General features: G+C 39.1%; 2 protein-coding genes across 3 annotated transcripts in view; both read right to left on the bottom strand.

The window, feature by feature from the left end:
- Positions 1-3,777: 3,777 nt before the first annotated feature.
- Positions 3,778-12,324, bottom strand: LOC149806432 (uncharacterized). 2 transcript variants are annotated; one of them, XM_089953199.1, is made up of 3 exons: positions 12,070-12,324; positions 7,412-7,617; positions 3,778-4,746 (listed from the first exon to the last, which is right to left on the bottom strand). In XM_089953199.1, the coding sequence occupies exons 2-3, from the start codon at positions 7,591-7,593 to the stop codon at positions 4,551-4,553; spliced, it is 378 nt and encodes a 125-aa protein (XP_089809325.1). In that variant the 5' UTR covers positions 7,594-7,617; positions 12,070-12,324; the 3' UTR covers positions 3,778-4,550. The 2 variants fall into 2 exon arrangements, with proteins under 2 accessions (XP_089809325.1, XP_089809317.1); XM_089953191.1 differs by lacking the exon at positions 12,070-12,324 and adding an exon at positions 10,703-11,169.
- A 705-nt stretch (positions 12,325-13,029) lies between these two features.
- Positions 13,030-23,769, bottom strand: part of LOC149806433 (uncharacterized) — a 32,839-nt gene continuing 22,099 nt past the window's right edge. Inside the window, exon 3 of the mRNA XM_089953212.1 lies at positions 13,030-13,238. Within this exon, the coding sequence (XP_089809338.1) occupies positions 13,040-13,238 (199 nt within the window). The 3' untranslated portion in view covers positions 13,030-13,039. The remainder of the gene's footprint in view (positions 13,239-23,769) is intronic.

Raw genomic sequence — 23,769 nt, forward strand, 5'->3', positions numbered from 1 at the left:
GATTTTGAGCTTGGGTTTGATCAGCAGCAAATTGCTGTGAGATCCTTTCGTGCAGATAAACACAATGGAAACATATCTTAAACACATTCTGGATATCTATGTAGTCGCTGCACAGTTCCAGTCGATCCAGGGCAGCTTTGAGGCGTCGGTCAGCCCTCTCTGCTATAACATTGCTGGCAGCTCTGCTGCTCTCGACTTTGTCTGTTTTTACCATTGTATGCAGTTATTGGAATAGTCAATTCACAGTCATCAGTGAGAAAAGTATGTGGGTCCCGGATGATTTTCGGGAATATTCCGAAACTCATTGCTTGGGTAATCAACGGCATGCCATGTTCTGGTGACTTTTGAAATAGCCAATGAAAATGCAACTTTCAGAAATCTGAAAGTGAATCAAATCTTTCGACACACGTTGATGCTCTCCAGTAATACTGATCAATCTCTCAATGCAAATACATAAGACTTCATCTGATCGGCTGATAAAATTAGAGATTACGGTACTCATATATATCGCCAGAACATGGCCCCTAAGGGTGTCGCTATCAGATATTCAGGTAGGGCAGTGGAGATTGATTTTAATCATATTGGGTGAAAGCATATCCCTGGATATAATTACTGCGGTGCTATAATATGGCTAGGCATACGACTGGATTATAATAACCGTCTAAAGCAAAGACATGTGTCAGTAAACCGAGTTGAAGCGTTGTCTGTGCACATAAAATAGCCGATGTGGATCTCATCCATCACTTGAATGCGATTGCAGGACCAGATGTCGGAGAAAGAATTATCAGATGGATTTTCAAACAAGGCATGAAAACCGTGATTGCATTTGATGATCGAAAGCGCGCGACTTGAAGGCAAAAATTATATATAACTGACACGGACGTGACGTTTGCTATACTATAATCCTGGCAATTATTGGAAAGTGAAGTAGACGTTGGAAAGTTGTCAAACACTGGCCGAGCAAGCCTTGAAGGCAAATTTATTTCTCGTAGATGGTCTGATATTTCAATACCCAACGAAGTTCTTCAGGACAAAATATTTTCCTTGCGCATGGTCAGGTACGCATAGTGCTTGCAAGCAATCGTGTGCATGCATACAAATATGCCCTGACCGTCCTAGGTCATGCCAGCATATATAAGAAAGTCAAGATTCAGTAAATGTTGCAGACGTATTGATGTGCATCATGTGGACCACATATATCGCCTTGTCTTATGCTGATAGGATCCGGTAAAGAATTGTTCGGATCTGTTGCTTAATTGTTGGCGAAACACCACGTACGGGTTCGTGTTGGAAAAGTCGGCATTCAAAGTGTTCAGGCCATGGTGGAGTGATTTAACCGTACACATGCAGACTGATTATTAGGGCATCAGTACATGTAGGAAATTTTTATTCAGAATTGGTCCCAAGAGTGGATGTTATGGCTTCACTCATGGGTTCAGCGCCACCATATGGACATGTGATCGAAAAGAAATTATAACGAGTGCATTGGAAGCTTCTGCTGAAAGGTTGTTGACGAGTTTTTCCAGGCTAGAAATGAGAATCTTCAGTGAGTGAATGAACTGTAGCTGACCCAGCCAAAACGTCGTGCATTGTTCCATGTTTCTGGGAATGAAACTTATTGCCACATTCGATACCGTTGAGATTTATTTAAGTGACCATCATACCCATACATGTTATGAGGCCCAACCGGAATTCTTGTTTTGCCTTACTGTAGATTGCATGCGCTGTATGTGCAGGTTTCAGTTCCAAAGAAGGTTTCACAACACTTGGTATGAAAGATTCGCTATAACATCGAGTGAATTAATAAACACCTCAACTTTCCCCGAAAAATTTTGATAAATGACAAATGGGACTTTGATCGTTCTTTGCACTGCGGTGAATTTCAGAACATTCTTGCCAGTTTTTGGCATGATAGTATGCTACGGCTTCTCGCTTACTCCTTCACAGTAAACGTAATGGCTGTGAAGCAGTTGCTAGGTGCAAAATACTCGCATCAAGCGTCAGCACGGGAACTTTTTCTTCTTGTGTTTGCTATACATCTAAACAAATTCAAGGAAAATCTTTTATACACACGTCTTGGTGCCGCGCCCTTGAACCATCCATGTAAATCAACAATAGTCTTTGCTTTGTGCACGTTTGGATATTCCAACAGGCTGGAGGCTGCTGTTCCAAGCGCACACATTAATGTATGTAACCTGTACAGGACATTCTATGTTAACAATTCGAGTTCACCAATGGTCTGTTGGTATTTTCCAGACATATCTGTACTGTCATGCTTGGGATCCATTGTGAAAGATCGCCCATTCAAAATAACAGTTGTCTTTGGTTTCCACGTTTACAACTGCCCACGGTAGATTTCAGGCTGGCGTTGGAATACAACTCATCTTGCGGTAAGGCTTGTACGGGAAACCTGAACTTGGACTTATATACATCTGGAAGGAGTGCATTCTAAACCTGCTCGGGTGTACTTATAAAACGTCGCCGGGATTGTAGCAAACCGTAGTCAATTTCATCATTGATGGTAAACTTCACGGGGTCTTTGCTTGTATGAGTTTGGGATGATTTCCTGGTAATCATCAAAATCACCAGTGCTCTTGATCAATTTGAACCCTAACCCTTGAACTAGTTGATGACCATACACGAAAGCCTCCGCGGCAAGAGTAACTACGATACGGCGGTGGCGGCGGTTTTCTTCGTAGGCGACCGTATGTACCATTTCGACCCGTCTGGGTTATTAAGAATTATTGACATGCAATTAGGGTGTTGTTGCACGAAGCTGCCTTACGATCAACCGTGACTCGCCTTGATGAATTCCTAATAGTACAAGTATATATGCCATTCTTTCACCTCTCAGTAACATTTTTTCGTGATCTTGCGGAAATGTTTTAAGATGAATTCAGGTGGACATGCCCGTATAATTAAAATCGTCCTCTAATTCCGTGTTTCAGCAATGAATTTGTTTTAAATTTTATTTTTACATTGCCAGGATCGAAAACCACGAATGCTTCCATCCCAGATATTTTTCATAAATGTCACTGTCATTTTTCTCGACAGTATCAATACCTTTTTCTCAACCCCCACATTAACATTGGTAAGTCTTCCCTGGCGCGCGTGATAGTATCCGCATACAGATCCACATTTGCGGCATAGCTGTTTACGCGACTGGACTCCGATGCCGCATTAAAGGCATGCTCGAATATCACTACAACATGCAACGGAAGGAAAAGGGATCTACAATATTCGTAATGACATGTTCCGCCGCAAAGTTCAGGTTTTCAAAACAATCACCTTTGCAACGATTTTGTCATTATGTCATTGAAATTGTTTAATTCATGCGACGTGATTCAATTGGATTTTTGTTGCTTCTTTCGGCTCTTTTTTCAGCAGCCTTCTGTATATCTCCTGGTGCACACGCGGTGGTATCTGAACAAAGTAAAGATAATCCAGACGATAAGTTTGAATTTTACATGTGGTATAGAATGAGTTAGCTTTAACCGGTCACAGAAATCTCAAATCCGAACTATCGCATTGCTACAAATGACGCGGAGGTGGAAACATATTTAGACGAGTGTATTGAGGGAGAGTTGAACAAATTCTTGGATCTTGATTTACAATGTGAGACGAATTGCAACCCATTCGTTTAAAAAGATATGTTCGTGATAGATAGATAGATAGATAGATAGACAGACAGACAGACAGAAAAACAGACACACACATACATATGCTGGTCATTTATATCACATGTACTGAACTATTTGAAATAAAATTACTCATGACGAGGATTAAGGGCTTCTTTATTGATGTATCGAATGTGTCATAGTTTACTAAAGAGAAGAAATCTGATTTTGAATTGAAAACTTGTAGGACGCCTTAACTGAGCTTGTTAGATGCAACATCACCAAATCATGGTTAATTTGATATAAAATATATTTTCTTTAATATGTTAACTTATGATGAACAGTTTCAAAATTTCCTAATCTTCGTTAAAGAATTGCATTAAACACTGTTTTCTATCACTTAATGACAGCATGTCTCTTTCTTCAACAGTTCAAAATACAGTTATTCTATCCCATGCCTTAAAGAGTTTACCATCGCTGTTAGAATTAAATGTCATACTGCGATCCATATCATTTATATAAACATATAAACACTAAAAGCGACACGTTTGTCCTCGTCTTTCTCCAAGGTAACAAAATATCCTTACGTTCTGACCGTTACGCAGCTGCGGTTGACCAGATATTTCAAGATGGATTAATCACGGCCATATGAAGGGTCCTTTCCGTTCAGTTCGTATGGCAAAATCTTCTTATTTTACAAGGTGGTAGTCAACCGATTTAGCAGACGAATTATTTATTTCCCATAAAGCAAGTGTATCGCTAATTACAATTTCAGATCAGACCTGCCTATGGATTAGATAGAGATTGATTATGGTGATTAGAGTCCTTGTCTTGATAAATTGTCTCCGAAAAGCATGCTGTGTTTCGTCTGTACCCTTTCCCATGTTGCCATTTGTTCTACCCCATCCTCTCATGCAGCATGTTACAAATCAACTAGTAGTCCCTGAAGTAGAACAAAGATGCTGAAATAACGAAGACTTGGACGAACTTGTGCATTCCGTGATAGACAAGCCAAGAGATGTGATGGAGACCGTACACCGCGTGAGGTGCCTGAAGACTAACATACAGAAGTACTAGCCACATGCTCAGTATCGCAGCGTCCTGCACACGACGAACTGACCAGTATTTGCTGGAACGAAATTGAGATACATTTTTCATAAAATCTCACCTTACAATTGATTAATGAGTGCTTCAATAATTTCTTTCATATCGTATAGTGAAATCACAATGTAGAGACAAACAGTCGTAAACAATGAGATATTTAAAACTTTATATTATGTTATTATAATTTTATAGTAAGGATGTTGGGATACAAAGTATCAAGTAGCTTTCTTCAATCAGTCTGGTCATCTCTTCCTGCACTTTATTGACTGACATGAAATAAACATAAGTTATTATTTTTTGTTGTAACATGTAATGAGCAACATGCTGGACAAACACTTCAACACGTCTCTAAAACAATGAATAATCGCCACTTTCATATAAAAACGTGTATGGATAATGAATTATCATTTCTCCTTTAATGTTTCAATACATTTTAATATGGGCTATCACAAAGCTAAGTTTTGGCCCAAAACCTCAACCTCTGTTACTGGCAGCAAGTTATATATGAGACATATTCAGTGTCAAGTCTGGCAAAACGTTTACTGGCTGCAAGTTATATATGAGACATATTCAGTGTCAAGTCTGGCAAAAAGTTTACTGGCGGCAAGTTATATATGAGAATATTCAGTGTTAAGTCTGGCAAAAAGTTTCATTGATCAGATGAATTTTTTTATTTATTGATTTTTTTAAACAAAATTTAAGATTTTGCCATCTCTACTCTAACTTGAGCTCAGCTTTTGGCAATGCGCTAAGTTAAGATAGTACTTGTGATGCCAGTGTCTTTATGCCTACATTGTCAAACGAAGACAGAATTTAAAATATAACTATTGAGACCAGTGTTTTTTGACAATATTGTCAAACGAAGGCAGAATTTGCCGTGTGCCAGAGATGTTTCTTCAATTTTTGTCTCAAGTGTTACCTATTTTGCCAGCCTACAGTGACTTGATCTCGGCTTACCTAATGCTACGAATCGTGTTATTGTTCGGTTTATTTCATCTTGTTTTGCAAACCTATACAGTAGATTTAATATGATGAGTGAAATGTATCCTACGAAGCGTCAGAATGGAGAGATGAAATACACAACGGTTCTGCATTCACTTACGTAATTATTTCGACTGTGGCATATTTTGAGTATAGCAAGTTATTACGAGATACTCAAACACAGCACCGCTCCGGTGGCCTAGTGGTTAGAGCGTCCGCCTCTGATGCGGGAGGTCGCGGTTTTGAAACCCGGCTGAGTCCTACTAAAGACTTATAAAAATGGTACTAACGGCTGCATCGTGACTCTCTGTTCAGTAGTGAGATGTAAGCTGTCAAATAGTTGTGTAATTAGTGTTATGTCATGGTGACCGCTCCGGTGGCCTAAGTGGTTAGAGCTTCCGCCTCGGATGCGGGAGGTCGTGGGTTCGATCTCCGGCCGAGTCATACCCAAGAATTACAAAAAAATGGTATTAACAGCCGCCGCGTGACTCTCAGCATTAAGAGGTTAGTATTGGGCCTGGTGTAAGGATAATGTGACTGGGTGGGACATCATGCTACATGTCTGCGGCACGATGCCTTAGTGCTAGACATTGCTATAAACTGCCACACTGCAGACATCTTAGCGATATGACTGAAAAATTGTTACAGCTACGTTAAAAATCCAAATCACACACACACACACACACACACACACACACACACACATAAAGTAATAAAAGTTTTAATCCTGCAACACAAAATTTTCTTTGATTGTGACCTTGATCCAAGGTCAAAAGAGCAAGAATGACTGACCGAATTAACGGACTTAGCTTCATAATGATTAATTCCATACACAAAGAAATGATATTAAGAGGTTCTGAAAATAGAAGCAAATAAATAAACTTTAACAATAGTGCCCAATAGGACATGACAGTGACTTTGACTCCGATGAATAACTACACAGCGAATATGTCGCAGAATAATTTGTCTTTAGCCTCATAATGATTCATGCCAAGTATGATGAAAATTTGTCAAGGGATTTAGGTTGTAGACACACATGGGAAATAACTCTTGACAAACTGATGACGCTGCTGAAACATTACTTCCAACTAAAGTAGGTTCGACAGAAAACAACAACAAAGTAAAGTTATCTTTCGCCAGCGTTCATTCTTTGAAAGCAACCAAAATATTTTCTGGAACCAATGTTTGCTTAGCAAAATGATTATAAAGAAAAAGAGGGGAGACGGTCAAGGAATTTGTAACCTTAAGGGTGGTAAAAAATGGTCACCCCGTTTTCATCCATACACAGGTCTGAACGGAATTTATACTAAATTTTGACAGATATACACCCCGATTCTGCTTTAGAAACACATCTACAGTTTGAATGCACCTTCACCACAGGTTTTAAAAGCATATTATATATATATATATATATATATATATATATATATATATATATATATATATATATATATATATATATATATATGCGCACGCGAATAAGTTAAACCTACCGTCAAACATTCAAGTCTCTGCTTTATGTTATAAATTGGTTTATTGCGAAAAATTCGGTGTCAGAGGAATTTTGTATAAGTATTTATATTAAGGATATTGCTTCATTTCGAATCGTACTAAAGCAAAACATCTCGAGTGCATGTGATTATGATGGCTGTTGGTTTGGATATTAAAAGATATATGCTTTTATTCTTGTCATTTCAAGGTTTACTTACTCCACAATCCACTGGATAAGGATAACAAGAACGACATCGGCGATCAAAGCGGTCAGAAGATAGCGTTCTCCAGCATGCCCATGCCAAGGAGAGTAATGGCCATACCAAAGGAACGATGCTGCCTCACTCAGTACAATTGCTAGTACCATAGCAACGCTAAATTTGAGCCGGAATTCCGCCATCTTGATTTAGGTGATTATTAAGATCTGCAAAAAATCAATACATTTAAACTTAGACAAGATTTTATATCAAAACAGGAATTGCAGCTGTTACGATATTCCTTGCACATACATACATACATACATACATACATACATACATACATACATACATACATACATACATGCATACATACATACATACATACATACATGCATACATACATACATACATACATACATACATACATATATACATACGTACATACATGTTCCTGTCTTTGTGTGCCTATATACCTATTTCATGTACATAATGGTTTCATGATTAATATACCATACTAGTTTATAACAAAAATATTTCAAATCAGATATATGGTATACTGCAAATATTAAATATACAGTGTACCTCATGCATATGTCTAAATTATTAGATGTTCTAAAAAAAGAATTTCTATAAGAATAAGACATACTGGTAGGTATTTCCCTTGCTTTCCATGCTCGCAATGATACAAATAAGACTGAGGCACAAAATATAATTTTAAGGCGGAGGACTAAAGTCAATCATTGTGTAAATATATTACATGTTTAGTGTGTTGAGTATTCATTAACCTCACTTTAATGTTCATGTTACTATTATGTAATAATGTCAATCATTGTGTAAATATATTACATGTTTAGTGTATTGAGTATTCATTAACCTCACTTTAATGTTCATGTTACTAGTATGTAATAATGAAGACAACTGAATAAAATATCTTTTGCAGAGGAAATAGAAAAAGTCAGTCAGTCAGTAATACAAACCCACACACACATACATACATACATACATACACATCCATCTATCCATACATACCATCCTTGCTGCTGAAATATGCAATTATATGCAAAAAAAAGATCAGTTGCTTCTCCACAAATAACGTATTAAGACATTTGACAGGTCAATAGAAATCAGCCCTATACTGTTACTACCAATATGTCTGACTTTATTATAATGTTTCCATCAACTGAAAAGAGTTTTAATCTGAATGACTGAATGCTAAAAGTAAGTAAAATAACAACTAGTATATATTCACTAAGAACAGGAGATTGCCTGATGATATGAATGCTTCTGATGTTTTGGAAACAATCCAGTTGCTAAGATTAGTGTTTTAAATCACTTTATATGCAAATAGACGGTGTTTTAAATCACTTTATAGGCCAATAGACGGTGTTTTAAATCACTTTATATGCAAATAGACGGTGTTTTAGACGGTGTTTTAAATCACTTTATAGGCAAATAGACGGTGTTTTAAATCACTTTATAAGCAAATAGACGGTGTTTTAGACGGTGTTTTAAATCACTTTATAGGCAAATAGACGGTGTTTTAAATTACTTTATAGGCAAATAGACGGTGATAATGAGCATTCGCCAAATGTGAAGGAAAATACTTAGAACAAGTGCTTAACTACATTCCCACTACTACAGACCAAAAAGTTCCATAACTTAAACAGTTTATTAACAAACTAAAAAGGAAACAATGCTACAACAGAGTTAATTCTATCCATGTCAACAACATGTAAAAAAAAAATATAAACATGTCTATTAGATTTACTTTGTTTACTTCAAGTGTGTTTAGATTAATACTGGAAATAAGATTTTTGTCAAAAGGCCTTAAACATTGTTTTGAACAAATTGATGCAATTGCTTCAGATCCTCTATTGTGCATATACATTATGAATGGCTATATAAATATAGTTTATTGTGGCTAGAATTTCATAATACGGTATAATTTATAAAATGTATTCTTTAAAAATTGATAATACTAAAGAAAAAAGACAGGGTCAAAGAGGAACTGAAATCGCCTTCGTACAGCAAATTCAAAGGAACATTGTTATCAAACTAAATGAAAGTTGTAAAGACAACTTGCTGGAGAACAGGTCCATAAAAGACGTTAGTCCGAGTTTCCTCTGGCCCTTGTCACCCCATTTTTTATATTTGGATATTTATGTTGGGGTGTGGGGTCAGAGCCCATTCCCTATCGAAGAGTTGGAATTCACCGACACCATTTGGTGTCGGCATGGGGTAGCCGCTTTCTAGCCGACCGAGCAAACTTAAACTACCTTTCATTGAGATATACCTGCATGAAATCGATAAGAATATTATTTATTTTCTCAAAAATCTTGAGCATAGCATTCGTCATATCTTTAATCCGCTGACAGACGAGAGAAAGTACGTCATTGCTGAAATTTGACCTGGATCTGGTCATTTGCATCCTGAGTCACATGATTATACCAATCTCGCAACAAACATGTCAGTGACATCAGAGGTCGTATAGTCACGTGATATCGACAATAAACGAATTTCCAAAGTTGTTGTACATAGAATTTGGACATATTATATAGAAGTCACTTAATGTTTGTAAATAAATATAATGCACACTTAATTCTCAACATATAGATTCTGAGAACGACCACCAGAAACATGTTGGTATCGCAGTAGGTTGGAGAAAACCATTTTCAAGAAGTACCGAGCACGTAGCAACAATGTTTTTGCTGGTGTCACGTGACTATAACATTGACATGTGCTCTCTGCGTAGTGAATCTGGTTTTCTTCAAATTGCTGCAACATTTACAGATTTTCGGTCGTTGTTTTCACATTAAATATTTTGAGAAGTTTATGGGTTTTTTTATTTTTCTAAAAAAATTACGTGACTTTCGTTTATATGTTCGATTTGTTTTCCTACAGCAACACTAGAAATGGTATATTGTTGATATCACATGACTGTATGACCTCTGATGTCATTGACATGAAGGTTCAGTTGGTAGTCACGTGAATAGGAATGCAAATGGCCATATCCAGGTCAGATTTCAGCAACCATGTACTTTCGTCTCGTCGGACAGCGGATTACAGAATAACGAATGCCATGATCGCAATATCTCAGAAAGTAAATCATATTCCTATCGATTTTATGCAGGCATATCTCGATGAAAGGTCGTTCAAGTTTGCTGCACCGGCTTGTAAGCGGCTACCCCATGCCGACACCAAACCCACACCGGACGAAGGGTCATACCATAAGTTAAGTTATCCTTATAGTCAAGTGTCCTATTAAGAGTAATGCATTTGGAAATAAAGATTAAAATGTGCCATTCTTACCTTTTTGGATTGATCTCTACTTCTTTTCCCGTTTCGATTTTGGTTGACTGTTTGCACCCTGAATATATGACCTCGTTTTTTTTCCAGTATGATTCGATGTGTGTATTTATAATAGGCCTGGGACAGAGTTAAATAGCTAACAATTATGACGCCCCCACAAAAGAGAAAGCGTACACACGTATTTCAATTACACACTGGCGCTCTACATCCTGACGATCAACATGGTTAACTAAAGATGTAAAACAGTGTACACGTAAGCCCATACACTCAACACACGCCTGTTCGTTTGAGTGCTGCATTACCATCTGGTTCTGATCTGACTGAATACTTGAATCAGAGTTTTAAGACTGTGTTTCAAACTCGAGGTATTAACTATACACGACTGAATCAGTAAAACAGACCTAGTAAACTCAGAAGATATCGCACTAGGTCTTCCAATTTTCCACTAGACTCGACTATTTCGAATTCTCAACTGAAAGAACTTTTCAGGTAAAGACTTCTTGTTCAAATGAATTGCGCTAAGGCAAATGTACTTGGAGGCAGAGAGGAAACCACGTTGATATGCAATCACGGTCCGTTATCTGGCTATCTCTCATAGTGTCCGCAACTATATACTTTTACTTGAATGCGTAATTGGTGAAACATATTGATGGGGAAAGAAAATTCGATAGTCACTTACTTAAAACGATTTGTATATAAATCAAACAATCAAGCAGAACAAAAAGAGGGAAATATACCATTCGGAATTGCGGATGATGACAAATCTCTTCTTGCAAATTGCATATCTGGCTCATTTAACTTTTCGCAATACCATTTTGACGTGTCTTAGGAGAAAAAGGAGAACGTATGAATTTCAAACTTAAAAGAGTCATTTGCGATTTTAGTTACCGTCATGCAAGGAAGGTAACTCGTAGGACCATGTCTATCGTTGTGGCCTCCATCATTTTTGATATTATATACACAGGACGAGATAGATAGATAGATAGATAGATAGATGGAAATGGATGGATTGATGGATACGTGGTTCAAACTTCTTATCTTTAATATAATTGCATGTTTGATTAGTTCCCCTCCCCCCATCGATGATGGAAGGAGCATATAGTACTAAGCGTGTCCTTCACACCTTAGTTAGTCTTCCGTTGGGGCCACTTGCAGAACGGCCTTTCTTTTCCATGATTTTCCACGAGCACATCTTTAGCTTTTGAAACATGGCGCGTATGACAGCCACGGCTATTCAAAGGAATAAAGACTGAAGAACAACCCACACCGGACGAAGGGTCATACCATAAATAAAGTTATCCTTATAGTCAAGTGTCCCATTAAGAGTAACGCATTTGGAAATAAAGATTAAAATGTGCCATTCTTACCTCTTTGGATTGATCTCTACTTCTTTTGCCGTTTCGATTTTGGTTGACTGTTTGCACCCTGAATATCTGACCTCGTTTTGTCAATATGAATCGATTGTGTGTATTTATAATAGGCCTGGGACAGAGTTAAATAGCTAACAATTATGACGCCCCCACAAACCAGAAAGCGTACACAGGTATTTCAATTATACACTGGCGCTCTACATCCTGACGATCCACTTGGTTAACTCAAGATGTAAAACACTGTACACACAAGCCCATACACTCAACACGCGCCTGTTCATTTGATTGTTGTATTACCATCTGGTTCTGATCTGACTAAATACTTGAATCAGAGTTTTAAGACTGTGTTTCAAACTCTAGGTATTAACTATACACGACGGAATCAGTAAAACAGACTTGGGTTTCCAGGCCTAGTAAACTCAGAAGATATCGCAATATGTCTTCTAATTTTCCATCACACTCGACCATTTTGAATTCTGAATTGAAACTTTGCAGAAAAGGAACGTATTGCCCAAATTAATCGCACAACTCTGACGTGTATTATGAGGGAAAAAAGAACGTACTAATTAGATGTAAGAAAGGATTAATCAGCGATTTAGGTTACCATCATGCAAGGAAGGTAATCGCAGGATCAGGACTGCCGCTGTGTCCTCGGTTAGATATCATATGTACAAAACATGATAGATGGCTGGCTGTCTGGATGGATTTTATACATTTTATCTTTGATACAATTTGAATGTTTGCGTGGATTTCGTTTTTTTTTTTTTTAAATTTATTTGTTGCCCCGCCGCAAACATGGAATGGGCATAGCATGCTACACTTGTCCATTACATTGTGGTTAATTTTGCGTTGATTTCAGGACAGAAGTCATGAACACATTATTAGTTTTTAAAACAGCGCTTACGACACTCGTATTTAATCAAAGGTGGAAAGGTATAAAATTTCCAAAGCTTGGAATAAGTCGTAATTATTTATTGATATAAACCAAGGTACATAGTATAGACAGCATCAGTAAATATTTGTGCAACACTTGACCTATCAGCCAGATCGGAGTGAGAGGGTTGTAAAGGGTAATCACGTGAGGAGCCAGTATGCACACGAGGAACATAGTAAGATAGGCACTCAGCCGGACCACATCTTTGATGTCATGAACGCTCCACAGTTTGCTAAAAAGAGATAAATGAATACAGATGAGCTTATGCTATATATATATATATATATATATATATATATATATATATATATATATATATATATATATATGGCCGGAGATCATTTTCATTAGATAAAAACGGCGCCGCATAACCAATTCGGAAATAAAAATAAAAATGCCCCCCCCCTCCGTCCTGGCTTGGCGATCTGGCGCCTGTATCGCGGGCCCTTATGATATATATATATATATATATATATATATATATATATATATATATATATATATATATATATATATATATATATATATATGTGTGTGTGTGTGTGTGTGTGTGTGTGTACACACACACAAACACACGCACGCTTTTAAAATTACACTGCACTGGGGATATTGTCAAGTAGTTACAAAATGGGCTTTGTTCAGCCACTGATTCTGCTTTATTCGGCTCCTAAATTACAACCTTGATTTGTAAAAAGAAAACAACAAAAGCTAATGATACGGATATACACTTTGAAATTCATGGATAACAATCACACGATGTCGTAAATAGCAAGTATAACACGTGGTAAATCATTCGTAACTTAGAGATCAATCCTATGGATCATACCTCCAATGAACATGTATGTCAATAGCTGCCATTCAGACCAATTCGGTTATTTACAGTAGATGGCGTTTTTTTTTTTTTTTTTTTTTTTTTTTTTTTTTTTTTTTTTTTTTTTTAAAACTGAATAACCTCACCGTAAATCCTACCTTCAATACCATAGTGGAAACAGCCAATATGATTCGAATAGAGTTAATGTGTTTGCGGAGAAATTCTAGGCAAGCAAAATGTATGATTTTCTAAAAGTAAATTACTGCACCGACATACAACTGATGAATTGTTTTGTCTCATAGAAATAGCAGAAGAATTTCGTAAGTAAATAAGTATGGGATGGAAGCTAATTGGAACACAATAATACGATTGTTACTTTGGAAAGGCGCCAAAAGAGGGCGCAAAGGTAATGACATGTGACAAAGTTGTAATTGAGGTCATTTGCATAAAATGTGTGAAATGGAAGGAATTTCGTTTCTTACTTGCTTAGAATTTATTGTTGCATGGCTTGTTATGAAGAGTATTTATGAGCCCTTTATTTTATATATGAAGTAATGGTGTTGTTTTGGTATTGGACAGAAAAGTATTGTATTTGGTATTGGACAGAATAGTCCTATATTTGTTTAGGACAGGAAAGTCTTGTTTTTGGTATATGGCAGAAAAGTCTTGTATTTGGTATATGACAGGAAAGTCCTATATTTGGTATTGGACAGAATAGTCCTATATTTGTTTAAGACAGGAAAGTCATATATTTGGTAATGGACAGAATAGTTATATATTTGGTACTAGTCCGAGTTTCCTCTGACCCATGCCACCCCATTTTTGATATTTGGACATTAATGTTGGGGTGTAGGGTCAGAGTCCATTCCTTATCGAAAAGTTGGAATAAGCCGACACCATTTGGTGTCAGCATTGGTAGCCGCTTACTAGCCGGCCCAGCAAACTTGAACGACCTTTCATCGAGATATACCTGCATGAAATCGATAGGAATATGATTTATTTTCTCAAAAATCGTGAGCATATCGTTTGTCGTCTTTAATCCGTTGACAGAAGAGACGAATGTACATCGTTGCTGAAATTTGACCTGGATCTCGCCATGTGCATTCAGAGTCACATGACTATACAAAACTCGCAACCTAAATGTCAAAGACATCACCGGTCAAGGAGTCACGTTATATTGACAATAAACAAATTTCCAAAGTTGCTGTACATAGAATTTGAAAATATTGCATAGAAGTCGCGTAATGTTTGTAAATAAATATAATGCACACTTAATTCTCAATGTATTTATTCTGAGAACAACGACCAGAAACATGTTGGTACCGCGGCAGGGTGAAAGAAAACCATTTTCAACCAGTGCTGAGCAGGTGTGAGCGATATTTTTGTTGGTATCACGTGACTACCGCATTGACCTGTGCTCTCTGCTTCGTGAATCTAGTTTTCTTCAAGTTGCTGCAACATTTACAGATTTCCGGTCGTAGTTTTCAGAATAACTTGTTTGATAAGTTTGTGTTCTTTCGTTTGTCTATAAAGATTACGCGACTTTCATTATTATGTTCGATTCATTTTCCTACAGCAACATTAGCAATGGTTGAAATCACGTGACTTATATGACCTCTGATGTCACTGGCATACAGGTTGCGAGATTTGTATAGCCATATGATATGGAATGCTAATGGCGAGATCCAGGTCAAATTTCAGCAACGCTGTAGTTTCGTCTCGATTGTCAGCGGATTAAAGATATAATGAATGTTATGCTCGCGACGTTTGAGAAAATAAATGATATTACTATCGATTTCATGCAGGCATATCTCGATGATAGGTCGTTCAAGTTTGCTAGGCCTGCTAGAAAGCGGCTGCCCTATGCCGACTGGTGTCGGCGAATACCAACTTTCGATAGGGAATGGACTCTGACACTACACCCCAACATAGATGTCCAAATATCAAAAAAAAAAGGGGGGGGGGGCAGGGTCAGAGGAAACTCGGACTAATTTGGTACAGGAGAGAAATGTCCAATATTTGGTATAGGACAGACAGGTCCTTTATTTGATATAGTACAGAAGAGTCTTGTATTTGGTACAGTACAGAAAAAAGTATTGTATTTGGTATAGTATAGAAAAGTCTTGTATTTGGTGTAGTACAGAAATGTCTTGTATTTGGTATAGGACAGAAAAGTCTTGTATTTGGTATAAGACAGAAAAGTCTTGTATTTGGTAAAGTACAGAAGAGTCTTGTATTTGGTATAGTACAGAAACAAGTATTGTATTTGGTGTAGTACAGAAATATCTTGTATTTGGTATAGGACAGAAAGGTCTTGTATTTGGTATAGGACAAAACAGTCTTGTATTTGGTGTAGGACAGAAAAGTCTTGTATTTGGTATAGGACAGAAAAGTCTTGTGCAAAGTCTTGTGTTTGGTATAGGACAGAAGAGTCTTGTATTTGGTACAGGGCAGAAAAATCTTGTATTTGGTGTAGTACAGAAAAGTCTTGTATTTGGTATAGGACAGAAAAGCCTTGTATTTGGTATAGGACAGAAAAGTCTTGTATTTGGTATAGTACAGAAGAGTCTTGTATTTGGTACAGTACAGAAAAAGCATTGCATTTGGTGTAGTACAGAAATGTCTTGTATTTGGTATAGTACAGAAAAGTCTTGTATTTGGTATAGGACAGAAAAGTCTTGTGTTTGATATAGGACAACAAAGTCTTGTATTTGGTACAGGGCAGAAAAATCTTGTATTTGGTATAAGACAACAAAGTCCTGTATTTGGTATAGGACAGAAAGTCTTGTATTTGGTATAGGACAACAAAGTCTTGTATTTGGTATAGGACAACAACGTCTTGTATTTGGTATAGGACAGAAAAGTCTTGTATTTGGTACAGTACAGAAAAATCTTGTATTTGGTATAGGACAGAAAAGTCTTGCATTTGTTATAGGACAAAAAAGTCTTGTATTTGGTGTAATACAGAACAGTCTTGTATTTGGTATAGTACAGAAAAGTCTTGTATTTGGTATAGGACAGAAAAGTCTTGTATTTGATATAGGACAACAAAGTCTTGTATTTGGTATAGGACAGAAAGTCTTGTATTTGGTATAGGACAAAAAAGTCTTGTATTTGGTATAGTACAGAAGAGTCTTGTATCTGGTACAGTACAGAAAAAGTATTGTATTTGGTGTAGTACAGAAATGTCTTGTATTTGGTATAGGACAGAAAAGTCTTGTATTTGGTATTGGACAGAAGAGTCTTGTACTTGATAGTAGTGAAGTGGGCCACCATAGGGTCTATGGGAATTAGCATTAAAAGCACCCCTGGGCCACTATAGGGTCTATGGAAATTTAACATGGACAAAACCTCTGGGCCACTATAGGGTCTATGGGAATTAACATGGACAAGAATCTTGGGCTGGTATAGGGTCTATGTAAATTTAACATTAATCACTCTGGGCCACTATAGGGTCTATGGGAATTAACATGGACAAAAATCTTGGGCTGGTCTAGGGTCTATGTAAATTTAACATTAATCACCCTGGGCCTGTCTAGGGTCTGTGTAAATTTAACATGGACAAAAATCTTGGGCTGGTATAGGGTCTATGTAAAATTGAAACAGGGAGGGGTCTCTATTTTTTTTTTAAAAAATGGGGTAGGCAATTGAAAGTCTATCTCTTTTCGAGAGATGTGGGTGGCCCTGAAAAGGGCCTTTGGTTTCTGTTAATACACCCTTAACATAAAGGGCATCTGTGACATCTTCTTCTTCTTCTTAAGCTTCGCCTCACTGTAGGACCGTACATTAACACTCTTTTGAGGCATCCTTGCCTCTCCACATAGACTCTTCGTATCCATAGGCTGGTGTCGGTCCTATGGATAACTGTCCATTTGGATCGGACATACATCGGTATGTCCGTCCTGAACATCACTGAAGATACAAGGGTGGAAGATTCAACGTCGGTCCACATCTTGAGGCGCCGAGAACAGGTGAATGAATGCAGTGAACTGCGCTTACTTATAGGTAGAGGAAGGATTGAAACGGATTGAGTTCATTGACCAATCCAAACACGCGTTACATAATTCAGTCAGCCCGCATCCAATCCGAAGAGAGCAGTCTGTGACGTCACGTGGTCTATATAGATTCGCTAGCGCCTGTGCGCAGTCAATGTATGCAACAGTTATTCAACATGACGGAAACTCAGAAAACATCAATTGGGGTGCACCAGCAGTGGAGACCACCCAAAGGAACCCGGACTTACTTTCAGAAGAGGTAAATTGGGATTTTGTGGATTTTCTTACCTCGCAAGAATTTGTTCCGGAACCTTCGTCACCTTCTTCATTACCGCACGTGGAGAATTTTAGACAGAGACAGAAAGAAGAATTGGAGAAATTTATACCACAGCAAAAGGAAGCGGAACAAGCTTTTCTCCTACAGCAACAACAGCAAGAAAAAGAGGTAAGAAAAAGAACAACAACAAGAAGAAGCAGAAGCAGCAAAGAAACAAGGGTGTGAAAATCAAACAGTCACGGTATTGTTACACATTTTAGCGGAGTTAAGAAGTCTGAAACAAATGTATCAGACTTCTTTATTACGACCGAAAAGAATACGACCTTCCCGAGCTAAACACTCCACCCCTGTGACTAAGCCTACCGTGCCACCCTTAGTGATTTAAACCAAATCATCATCATCAACAATACGCAGTCCAGAAGTAGGCCTTGGCCGTGGCAAAGGCTTAAGGCAGTTAAAGTTGATTGCTTAAACTCACCCCTACACCGAAAAAAGGCCCTTTTCAGGGCCACCCACGTCTCTCGAAAAGAGATAGACTTTCAATTGCCAACATCCATTCAAACTCAAAAAAATCAACCCATTTTACCCTATAGTATGTGTATGAGTGCGTGAGTGTACGTTCTTATTTTGAAATCAAAACTCAAAGACACTTACCTTTTTATACCTAATTTATTCTTTTATAAATATTTACAATCCAATTCACAATTCACAATTCTCAACAGAACACTTTAAAAAGTTCATACACTTCTTCTGTCTCATTGTTTAGTCTCTCTGTTTTTTAAATTTCTTCACCGTCACATTCTTTTCCTCCTCTTCCTCCTCACTTTCTTCCCTTCTTCTTTTCTTCTCCTGTTTCTTTTTCTTTACCTGGCTGTTTTCTTCCTCTGAAGAATCCCTCTCTTCTTCTGAAGAATCCCTCTCTTCTTCTGACTCTTCTTGTTTCTTTTTTGGGCAATCTGGAGACCAATGTCCTTTTTCTTTACAATAATAACAGGTATCTTGACTTTTGTCTTTCCTAACCCCTTTTTTTCTTTTTTGACAGTCTGGACACGCTGAAGACCAATGCCCTTTCTTCTGACAGATATAGCAAGTATCTTGACTTTTATCTCGCAAGGAAGGAGAGTAGTCCGTCGGCTGGTCTGAAGAAAATTTTCTAATGACCCCTCGCAAAGCTCTGATGAAATGTTCGATTTGTGTAGTCTCTTCCATCGTTGTGCTCGGTTGGAGAGTGAAATGAATAGTGAAAAGACAAGACACACACCCTTTTATATACGCTGGTCTGCTAGGACTATAAATTAGTCCATGGTGTTTAAACTTTAGTCATTTGACGTTTTGCTATCAAGATGAAACGATCCAATTCATTTGAGAAGAAAGAAGAAGAAAGTAAGAGGCAGAAACGTGATCTATCGCCTCGTACCAGGGCTGAAGTCTTGGAACAAATTCATGCCAGTGATTTTGAAGAGGACATGAGTGAACCAGAATTCAAGCCCAGAGAGTCTTCCTCTAAACAAAGTTCACCACCCTTAGTCAACCCTGAAAAGTACTATGACATTCGAGAGACAGAAAAGCGCTCCTCTAGAAAATTTAGAACCACGGCTTACACGTACAGGGTGAAGTTTAAAAATTTCAAGTCCGACGTACCGTTAGAGAAAGCAGAAGGTTTCATCACCGAGATGTGGGATTCTTTGCTCACCACACTCAAGCGACAATGTCAAGCCAAAGAAGACGATCGCTTGAGACTTTCCATACAACACGACGGCTTGAAATCCCCTGTTTGGATCGAGTTTAGCAGCCCTGCAGAATTGACCCCTTCCAAAGTCATGGACAAAATTCAACACGTACAACAATCCAATGACCAGTTTGACATCACCGATGGAAAAGCCACACTGTTTATGACCCACGTCTCTCCTCCTCAAGGGACAGGACGCAAAAAGGTCTTATTGGTGAACGACCTTCGCAGCATTAAGCGTAGCCTCGTCCAAATTCACAATTCTCAAGACCAGATGTGTTTAGCCAGGGCTATCGTGGTGGGACGAACCTATGCCAACAAGAACGACACGGTAGAATGGAAAAGAGACTGGGAGAACATTCGACAATCGGACCGAGCCAAACAACGAAGTGAAGCAGAACTCCTGTTACAACAAGCCGGTCTGTCCACAGACACACCCTGTGGCATTCCTGAGATGCAAACATTGCAAGATATTTTAGCTCCACGCTACACCTTGAAAGTGCACCCTCAAGAAATGCGTGGGTCTCTGCTGTTTCGAGGGAAAGACTTTAACGATGGAAAATACATTCATGTCTATCATCACGATGACCATTTCGATACCATTACCACCATCACCGGATTCCTGGGATACAGATATTACTGTGAGAAATGTGACTATGGCTATAACAACCGAGAGCAACACAAGCATTGTGGCTCGAAATGCTCAGGATGTTTGGCCTCTCCACCCTGTCTGAGCGAAGGGCAAGAACCAGTGCATTGTTCAACTTGTCAGCGCACGTTTATCAGCCCTGCCTGTTACCAACAACATTTGAAGGTGCAAGGTTCACAGAAGAAATGTGCTTGTCAACTCCTGAGATTGTGCCCTACGTGTGGTCAAGGCATACGTACCAATAATGCCAAGGCACACGTATGTTCAGGAAAGAAAAAATGTCACATTTGTCACCACATCGTGGACTTGGAACATGAATGCTACGTGCAAAAATACCAATTCCAATCAGAGAAAGAGGATGGACACAAGAAGAAAGGCAATTTCATCTTTTTCGATTTCGAATGCATGCAAGAGACCGGTATTCACATTCCTAATTTCTGCGTGGCTCATCGAGCGTGCGAAAAGTGCATTCAAGAACCTATCTTGAGTTATTGCCCTCACTGCAGTAAGATTCCTGGAGGACGTGAAAAAATCTTTCGAGGACCAAAGACGCTAGCCGATTTCGCCCGATGGGTCTTAGACCCCAGCGAAAAGACATGGAGCCAAGAGGACATCGAACGTTACGGAGATTGTCATCGCCATGCCACAGTGATGGATCACAATTTCTCCAGATACGATGGACAGTTTCTTTTGAGGTACTGTACGGAACAAGGCACCGAACGCCCTAAAGTCACTTTGAACGGAGCCAAAATCATTTTCATGCAAGTGGGACAAGTGCAGTTTAAAGATTCGATGAGTTACTTGGCCATGCCTTTGAGTCGAATGCCTAAAACGTTTGGAATGACAGAAATGGCTAAAGGGTACTTTCCTCACTTTTTCAATACGGAAGCCAACCAACACGCCGTTCTACCCCATTTGCCTGAGGCTCACTATTACGACCCCGACAACATGCGTACCGAACAACGAGAAGCTTTCTACGCTTGGTACCAGGCTCACGCCTCGGACCCTTTCGACTTTCAGGAAGAAATGCTAAAGTATTGTCGTTCCGACATGGTCATTTTACGGCGTTGCTGTGGAAAATTTTGAGAACTGTTCATGGAACACGGAGGGGTCGATCCTTTGAAAGAAGCTTGCACCATTGCCAAAGCGTGTTCCTTAGTGTACCGCTAACGATTCATGCCTGAAAACACCGTGGCTGTCATTAGTCCTCAAACGACCAGCTATGTCAAATGTCAATACTCGGTCAAAGCCCTACGCTGGTTACATTACTTGTGCGACAAGGAAGACAAGTGGATTCAGCATGCCCGCAACGAAGGGGGCGAAAAGACCATCGGAACGCATTCGGTCGATGGATGGGACTTAGAAAACCCCAAGATCGTGTACGAGTTTAACGGGTGCTTATTTCACGGATTTCCCGTCTGTTATCCTGACCGCGGCACTAAAAATCAGTTTTTACAACGAACCATGGAAGACTTGTACCAGGCCACTTGTCAGCGACGTCTAAAGTTAGAACAGCTAGGATACCAAGTGGTGGAAATATGGGAACACGAATACGATCACCGTTTGAAAACCGATCCCGAGTTAAAACGCCTCGTGGAAAGTTACCAGTTCATGGACCCGCTGAACCCGAAGGATAGTTTGTACGGAGGAAGGACCAATGCCACCTGTTTGCTGTACCAAGCCGACGAAAAGAAAGGAGAAGAAATCAAATACTTGGATGTGTGTTCGCTGTATCCCTACGTGTGCAAATATTGTCACTTTCTTGCAGGGCACCCACAATTATTCACCGAACACATCGACCTGAAAATCATTCGACAATACGAACGCTTGATCAAGTGCAAAGTTTTGCCTCCCACGAACCTATACCAACCATACCTCACCATTGCCAAGGCAAACTGATGTTTCCTTTGTGCCGTACTTGTGCCGAAATCTGCAACCAAGATCAACCTTGTCAGCACAGCCAGGAAGAACGGGCCTTGACGGGGACCTGGGTCAGCGTAGAATTGTTCAAAGCTCTGGACATGGGATACCAACTGTTAGAAGTGTACGAAATTTGCCACTTTCGCAAGACAGAACAATACCACAAGGGTGACCCCACGCAGAAAGGCATTTTCGCCGACTACGTGGATGCCTTTTTGAAACTGAAGCAAGAAGCCAGAGGCTATCCGTCCTGGTGTCACACTCCCGAAGACCAAAAGACATTCAAAGAGAAATACTGGGCACAAGAAGGCATCACTTTAGATCACATCGAGAAAAACGAAGGCAGGCGATCGTTTGCCAAAGTGATGTTAAATTGCTTGTGGGGAAAAATGGCACAACGACCGTGTTTACCCAAGACGGAATATTTGACCCAACCTTCCCGCTATTTCCAGATGATTCACGACAGAACCAAATTCATGAAACACGTGGACGTCGTTCGCGAGAATTTGATCTTGGTCAATTACGAAGAAGATCTGGACTTTGTACAAGACGATCCATTTGGAAATGTCATCATTGCGGATTACGTGACAGCTCATGTTCGCTTAAAACTGTACGAAGCTTTAGAACTGTTAGGGGAACGGGTCCTGTACTTTGACACGGACAGTTGCATTTACATCCATCACCCGAGTCAACAGCACCCTGACATCGAAGGAGACCGTTTAGGAGCCTGGACAGACGAACACCCCGACGACAAGATTCTAAGTTTCGGCAGTGGTGGTCCTAAAAATTACGGCTACGAATATCGGGACAAACAAGGAGAAGTGCACACGACGTGTAAAGTGAAAGAATTGACTCTGAATTATCGTACCAGTCGAGTGGTGAACTTTGGGGTATTGAAAGAAGCCTTGCAGTCTAGAGAAGATGAACACTTTAAAGTGACCACCTATCAGCCCAACAAGATTGTACGTTTACCCACTCACCACATCGTCAGTCGACCATTGGAAAAAGTTTATCAAATCGTGTACCAGAAGCGAGTGCGACTTCCCAATCATTTCACCTTACCGTATGGACACGTCGGTATTGGTCTGTATATAAAAAGGGACTATGGTCAAGATCGATAGTTCATTGTGACTACCAAGACCAAGCGAACAAGATGAATACTTTCAGAGAAACACAAAACAAGTTCAAACAGGTACAATTCAAGTTTGGGGCCTCTGAAGTTGAATGCGATTGTGAGCCTTGCGATAGGAACGATGCTGTACGCTGTGACCTTAGCGATGCCGTAAAGCATCATGGGAACTTTGTTTTCACTGCTCCTATCATAGAAAGTGATGCTGTGCGTGTCAAACCTGAGGGATGCGAAAGCGATGCCGCTCGTCCTC

Source organism: Sinohyriopsis cumingii, chromosome 1 (assembly GCF_028554795.1).
Source record: "Sinohyriopsis cumingii isolate HCF-2022 chromosome 1, ASM2855479v2, whole genome shotgun sequence".
NCBI classification, from domain to species: domain Eukaryota; kingdom Metazoa; phylum Mollusca; class Bivalvia; order Unionida; family Unionidae; genus Sinohyriopsis; species Sinohyriopsis cumingii.